Source organism: Oratosquilla oratoria, chromosome 5 (genome assembly GCF_046742065.1).
Source record: "Oratosquilla oratoria isolate Oo_2021 chromosome 5, ASM4674206v1, whole genome shotgun sequence".
Taxonomy (NCBI): Eukaryota; Metazoa; Arthropoda; class Malacostraca; order Stomatopoda; family Squillidae; genus Oratosquilla; species Oratosquilla oratoria.
In genome coordinates, this window is record NC_134781.1 from 66,890,769 (window position 1) to 66,898,268 (window position 7,500).

The 7,500-nt window shown below is 45.1% G+C and overlaps 1 protein-coding gene across 5 annotated transcripts in view; it reads left to right on the forward strand.

Annotated features, from left to right (window-relative positions):
• The window catches only part of LOC143025523 (uncharacterized), a 136,668-nt gene that overhangs the window by 117,603 nt on the left and 11,565 nt on the right, over positions 1 to 7,500 (forward strand). For 4 of the 5 annotated variants that reach the window (XM_076185310.1, XM_076185314.1, XM_076185311.1 and 1 more), the window contains 2 exons: positions 5,041 to 5,147; positions 5,677 to 5,819. In XM_076185310.1, coding sequence (XP_076041425.1) covers positions 5,041 to 5,147; positions 5,677 to 5,819 — 250 coding nt within the window. Of the gene's footprint in view, positions 1 to 5,040; positions 5,148 to 5,676; positions 5,820 to 7,100; positions 7,209 to 7,500 lie in introns of all 5 variants that reach the window. The other variant, XM_076185312.1, reaches the window with a different exon arrangement.

The window sequence follows — 7,500 nt, forward strand, 5'->3', positions numbered from 1 at the left end:
CGCTTTCTTTTCCTTTTATATTCAACCCCCCTTCGACGTCGTGTTGCTTGTTTTCGCCGCTTTCCCTCTCCTTCGACATGACGTCATATCGCTTGTTTTCTCCATTACCGCCTTCCCATCCACCGCTGTGAAGTCACTCTCATCACATCCGATATGAGTTTGTATCACATCCTCTCTCTTATCGCATCACGTTCATGATGATTTTTCCTCGAAATAATGTCACACAACTTTCCATGATATCAACATGACGTCACAATCATTTCTTTTGTTTCTACCATCTTTAAGTCTCTCTCTCTTCTCGCTTCTCTCTTCTCTCCTCTCTTTTTTCTTCTTTCTCTCTCCACTCTGATTTCTTTATCAGTATAATAATCGGTCTATATTTATCTATTCCTAACTTTCAGTAGATTTCTATTTCTCTCTCTCTCTCTCTCTCTCTCTCTCTCTCTCTCTCTCTCTCTCTCTCTCTCTCTCTCTCTCTCTCTCTCTGCCTTTCTCTTTTCTTTCTCTTTTCTGTAGCAACCGAGGCTCGCTGCAGATACTAACTTCCCTCCCTTCTCTCCCCACCCATCCTCCCCTCTCCTCTCACACTCCCCTCCCCCCCCCCTTCTGCAGAAGTCTCACCCTCCTGACGCAGTCACTCCCCTTCCAATCGGCGCCTCAATAGCCCTCGACTGTCCGAGATGGTTGTACTCGCTCTGCTCCCCCCCCTCCTTCTTTCCCCTCGCTCCCCCCCTCCCACAGGATTAACCCCCCCCACCAATCGTCATCTCCACCTCCGTCCCCCGACGTAATCCCCCCACCAATGGTCGTCGTCCCTTCCTCCGGCCGGGATTTGCTCTCCGCCAATGGCTGACCATTTTCTCTTCCTCCTCCTCGACGCCCCCCCCCCCCGCCCTTCCCCTCCCCTTCCTTCTCTTCCTCCGCCGGGATAATGCCCGTCACCCTCTACGCCTCCCGCAGTAGTACGGGGCCGCGAGGTTCCCTCACCAAACGACCTCCTCCCCATTTTCTCTCTCTTTTTTCTCTATTTTTCTCCTTGATGCCCCCTTGCCTCATTCCACTTCCTCATCTCCTGCTCCCTTCTCCAAGCAGGAAGGGGAGGGGGACAATGGCCCCGTCTTGCCTCACCCACGCTCCCTTCACACCCAAAGAAAACTAGGGTGATGTTTGTCCCCCCCCTTAGGACCTGCCGTAGCGCAGGCCAGCTCTTGGTCTCTCTTTCTCTTTCTTCCCTTCCCCTCAAGGCGGGAATGGCGGGGTCCAGGTCGCCGGGCCCCAATAAAAATATCTTTTAGATGTGTAGTAGTACCGGGCTCGTTTCTTTTCCGAGTAACCCGGACCCCTCTCGGTCTTCCAGACTCTTTCTTCTCTTCCCCTCAGTGGCGGGTAGAGGTACCCTCCACACCTGACCTACATAAAGAAGAACTGGAGTGATTCTTGTAGTAGTATCAACTCCTCTTCTTCATCTTTTCTTTCGAGATCCCCTGACCCTCTTTCGGTCTTCCTCTCTCTTTCTTCCCTTACCTCCAACTCTGGGCGTGAGTAAAGGGTACCTCTAACCCCGTACAACCCAAACAAAAAAAAAACGTAGTTTTTTTGTCGTAATACCAAACTACCCTCCCCTCTCCTCCCCTCTCCCCTTCATCCCCTCTTCCGGGTAAACCTGGAAACTCTCTCTCTCTCTCTCTCTCTCTCTCTCTCTCTCTCTCTCTCTCTCTCTCTCTCTCTCTCTCTCTCTCTCTCTCTCTCTCTCTCTCTCTCTCTCTCTCTCTCTCTCTCTCTCTCTCTCTCTCTCTCTCTCTCTCTCTCTCTTTCTCTCTTTCTCTCTCTTGGTTTCTCTTTTCTCTTTCTTCCCTTTCCCCCAGACGGAGGGGCCCCTTCTCCGGGCCCCAATAAAAACAGCTATATCCCACCTCGTCCAATCACTTTCCGCAGACAAAGGTTTCCGTCCTTCTTTATTGGCGTTTTCGTAAGGCGCCATCTATAATCTTATTGGTCGTTTAGGGGTGGGAGGGAGAGCGACGGTCAGCGGCCAGCCAATCACAAGCTTTATAACCTTTTATGACCTTATTTGGAAGTCTAAGTGACGTCGTACAGGAGGCCAGCACTCATTCTGTTTGGTCCTCTGGATTTACTGAGTGCTGCTGTGTTAGCGGATTCGTGCTAAGGCGAGCACATTTTATTTGTCAGGCTTCGTAAAGCCAGCGGACGAGGAGTAATTCCTTGGGATTTCTATGCAGTGGGTAAACTTTTAAGAGTTGGATTCGATTTTTGAATGAGATTAACTTGTAATGTCGGCGGTAGTGGCCGGAGAGCCGTCCTCAGTTTCAGTCAAGAAACTTGGATTTGGGAGTGGTTAAACACACACGCGCGGGCGCGCACACACACATTCGTGCGCATGCATACACGTAAGCATGCACACAAGCGTGAGTACACATAACGCATGCATGTGCGCACGCATATATAATCATGCGTGCGCTTGTACACACACATACAAGCACACACGCTCACACACACACACACACACACACACACACACACACACACACACACACACACACACACACACACACACGCACACACACGCTTACACATACGCACACACGCGCACACACACATACGCACACACACACGCACACACACGCGCACATACACACACGCATACACACACGCGCGCGGGCGCACAAACACACAATAGTACACATAAACGTACATACATCTGTAAGTTAAGGAGATATTAAACTAATTCAGTGGTGTGGAATAATGTGCATAGATCTTCCGACATAGTCCAGTGACAGATTAGAACACACGAATAGCTTCCTCTTGGACTTGTCTCGAGGCAGAAGTGAAGCCAAATACATAAGATCTTCTATAAACAGAGTATTGGCCGCTTCGTTATATCAGCTCATTGTTGTCCTAAAGTGTACGTAGCAAATGTGTCAACAGTATTGTATACGTAAGTAAGGATGGATATCTTTCGTGTATGAGATGTGTATATTGTGTATGTATTCATACACACTTGTTTTTCACATGTATACATATACTGTATATACATATACCTATTTGTATATACATTGTGTGTGTATTTAAGTGTGTGTGTGCGTGTGTGTGTGTGCGTGTGTGTGTGTGTGTGTGTGTGTGTGTGTGTGTGTGTGTGTGTGTGTGTGTGTGTGTGTGTGTGTGTGTGTGTGTGTGTGTGTGTGTGTGTGTGTGTGTGTGTGTGTGTGTGTGTGTGTGTGTGTGTGTGTGTGTGTGTGTGTGTGTGTGTGTGCGCGCGAATGACAAACGAGTCTGTTTGCGTAATATGTTTCAATACGTTTCCCGTGTCATAGCAGCCAAAGATACACACAATTGACTCCCCGATTGTAATGAGCAAAGTACACACAGAACCATCCTGAGTCATAACTTGAGCAATTGCTTGAGGGGGAGCAATACGCCCAACATCTTCGTCGCGATTTCACGCCCCTGTCAACCTATATTTGCAAACTTTATCAAATATTGTGGTCAGTACATTAGCCAAGTACAGTCTCTGACAAGAATTTAGAACTTTATTTTTTTCAACGTGTAAATGGTACTTGTGTCCCCGAGTTTTTATATAATTTGACAGATAAGAGAGAAATGGACCTAGTACAGTGAAACAAGTACAGGGAACAAAACAAAAATGCTAGACACTCGGAAGCATAGCTAAAACCGTCGAATGGATCAAAACTTTTGTCCGCGGCTGTACCCGCCAATGCGCTATCCAAACAACTTGTGTCGTTTGTGAGTTATTATCGAAGATGTGCACACGCGCGCACACACACACACACACACACACACACACACACACACACACACACACACACACACACACACACACACACACACACACACACAGCTAAATTAACTCGTATGGTATTAGCCAGAATAAAGCCTTTGAAGGGCGCCATGTAGATGACACAGAATTGAATGTATTAGTTCCTCTTTGATTGTTTTGTGATTATATATGTAATTACTATGAGTGCCTTCAGGTGATTCTAGTTATCCGAAGGAATCTCCTTCTGTAGTCAAGGTTGTTTTTGCTCTCCAATCCAGTCACGATCTTCATAAGCCTCATTCTGGTTAATATCTGATGATTTTATTCAGCTGGCGGACGACCCTCTGATACGCGAAAAATAAACTGCGTCAAATCGGTGACGCATTCTGGCCGAGTCAGCGGAGGGCGATTTTTTTTTTTTTTTTTTTTTTTCCAAACTCGGGAGAAAGTCATCTTCGACAGAAACTTTTTATTGTGTTCTGCCGAGGCTACTGCGTCACCAAAATGACGTCATTAATTTGCGTCACAACAATTACGTCAATGTATCGCAAGTCTCCTCCCACCCCCCTCTCTCTTTTCCTCTCCCTCCCTCCCTCTCTCTCTTCTTCTCTTCATGAATTTTTTATGCAATTGATTCGAGGGTCTGGTCCCGTGCCTCGGTGTCAATTTATGAATGATGTTGTGGCTACAGAACAGTTCCGGGGGGGTTGGAGTGTAGGGGCTATGGAACTCGTAATGTCATTGTATTCGTGACTCGTTGAATCATGGATGAGAATTTGTATCTGTGTTGAATGCATACAGTCACATGACACCACGCCTGTGTTGTGTATGTTTATTATTAATATTATTCATATAATAGAGTGACTTCTTGGAGGGTTGGAGGGTCAAGCTCGTACTGGACAAAGGGGCAAACCCGATTCTGAAAGGGAATTTTGATCGATACCGGCCCTATGATGCTTTCGAGATTCTCTTCTGATCGACTCCAAGAGGATTACCTGCTTCTCAAACAAATAAAACCGCTGAAGACGTTAACCCTTTTACTAGCGTGACTTTCATGTTTTCCTTCTTGTTTAACACCAGACGATTTTATTCAGCAAAGAATCAATTTTGACCTGAAGCAGAGTCTTGGCTAAGTGATACTCACCTTTGAGCCCCAAGTTAACTCCTCAGCTGAATAAAATCGTCCTTAGGACATTTGTTACTAAGCAGGTACTCATGTCACACTTCTCCTCCTCCTCCTCCAGATGCTTTGGTCGAAGCAGTGGTCCTCCCTCAAGAGTGAGGATGTGAGCAAGAGCATCCTGCCCGACCTCAGTGGCGCCGTCACGGGAGGAACAGCCTCCCCTTACAGGTAAGTCCCTCGTGGTTCCTTCTGCAGAAGTGTTTTCTCTCTTTCCTTCCAAAGGAAGTATCCTGAATGGCATAAAGGTCCCGAGCTACTATTTAGTGGCTTACGGGGCCACAAATTTATGGCTTCAACGGCCTTTATAGCCAAAAATAAATGATGTTTGTATAAAAAACTGTGTGCGCAGTATCATGTGGCAACAGTAAAAATGAAGAAATCAATAAATAGATAAAAAGATAAGTGAATGGAAGATAAGTAATTATGTAAATGTATGTAAGGAAAATAACCAGAAAATAAAAATTAAATTATTTTTGTATCGTATTACACTTTTTTTGTTTTGTCATATTAAAACTCAATAGATGTGGAGTACATTTACCTTCAATTTTCATGAGTTTCATTACATTTTGTTCTATTTTTCATCCAAAAAGTAAAGGCCAAAATCTGCATACTTAAGAAAAAAAGTGGAACAAAATATGTATTTTTTTCCGTACTGTGCCTTCAGCATATGTATATTTTTTTCGTACTGTGTCTTCAGCGTGCAGTCCTTCGTGGACCACAGCGCCGCCTTCCCGTCCGTGTCCGTGGCCTCAGCCACCACGGACGCGCTCTACGAGTCCATGGCCATGACCAACAGCAACACCAATCACGTGTACACGCCGCCTCTCTCCACTTCTCTCGGTACGTGTAACGCATAAGATGTAACGTGTAACGACTTAAATTGTGTGTATTTGTGTTTTAACAACCCCCTTGGACATGGCATTGTCACGTATTGTAGATGACTTCTTCGTTCAATATTAGTCATTTTCGTTCATCTAAAAGGGTTTCCTATGTTAAGAGACGTTGAGTTTTTCTCAAATCCCGTTGAAAAGAGTATAAAGTATGTGAGACGCTTATTAGGCCGTGTCTGACGGTCCCTCAGCTGAATGAAATGGTCAGAATGTTCTCAAAAATACGAGCGGCCATGTTCAAGAATTTTTCTTCTTCTTTTACATTTGTCTTCTCTTCAGACTCGTGCCAAAGAATATCTTCTTTCTCCGTCTTTTTTCTTTCCTTTTTTTTCTAACTTGGCTCCTCTTTCTTCTTCAACTCCTTTGGTACGGTAAGCCCCTTTTGATGATTTATTTTGGCCAATGCCACACGATTTTATTCGTCTTGGGGGAACGCCATCGTAACAAAGGGGTAACTGTCTCGTCTATTTTTTTTTCTCATTTTTGTTTTTCTTCTTCCTAGCCTAATACCAGATACTTTTTTTAGTTATCCAGATTGTCTATTATTTGCAATTATGTTGTTTCTCTCTATAGCATGTAAACTTCTTGATTTTCCATAATTTCGTATCCATTTACTACCATTTTTATTCGTAGCATAAGATGAAATGGATTCCAAACAAAACTAATTTTGATTTGCAAACATTAGACTAAATTATTCAGTGGGAAAAAGGAAAATCTGTGTTGATGATTAGGTTGAAAAAGAATTTTTTTCTTCTTTTTTTTTCTCAAAATAATCAGTGTCAGGCAGAACCCTTTACTAATCCCTCTCACCTTTTCCTTCCCTCCCACAATTTCTCCACGACTCCCAAAAATCCCTCAATTTCCTCAATTCCTTTATCACAAACCTCGCGTATCCCTCCTCTTCTCCTTTCCTCCCACTCCCATTCCCTCTCTCTCCTCCTCCCACCTCCTCCCACAATCTCCCATTCCACATATCCATTCCTCGTTCACTCCCATCCCTTGGCCTCCCACTAACCTGTCCACCTCCCAATCCACCTTCTCACTATCCACTCCCTCTTCCTTCCCAAAATCCCTAACACACCTACCTCCCCCAAACACCCTAAAACATCTCTTCACCCCTTCCTACCACACCCTATTCACTGTGCACACCCCCAATCAACACCCTACCTACCCCTATTACCCCTTCTAACACCCATCCTAATACCTCTAACACCTCCTAACACCCCAATAGGTAGTGCCGGCGGCCTCACCCCACTCACCCCGATCAGTATGCAAGACGTGAAACCTGTGTTAGCCACCCCGGCAGTTCTCGACACCTCAACCTCTCAGTACCAACAAGGTGAGGATACAATCCCGGGAACCTCAAGGTCGCCTTCGAATATCTGTTTGCCCATAAGGCTGCGTCTTACAGTTGCAGTCTGAGGCTCGGCCCTTCAATGTCGGCCTTGAAGCCTCACCCTCGAAGGTCGCCCTCAAATTCCTATTTCTTTTACCTCGCAATCCTTCCAACCTTCGTTTTGAGTATTACCATTGTACAAAGGGTAGTAGTAGTGACCCCTTCAGTCCATTTTTTTTTATTATTATTATTATTTTTTTTTTGTTGATCTCTCTTGGGCTGAAGAACAAAAAAA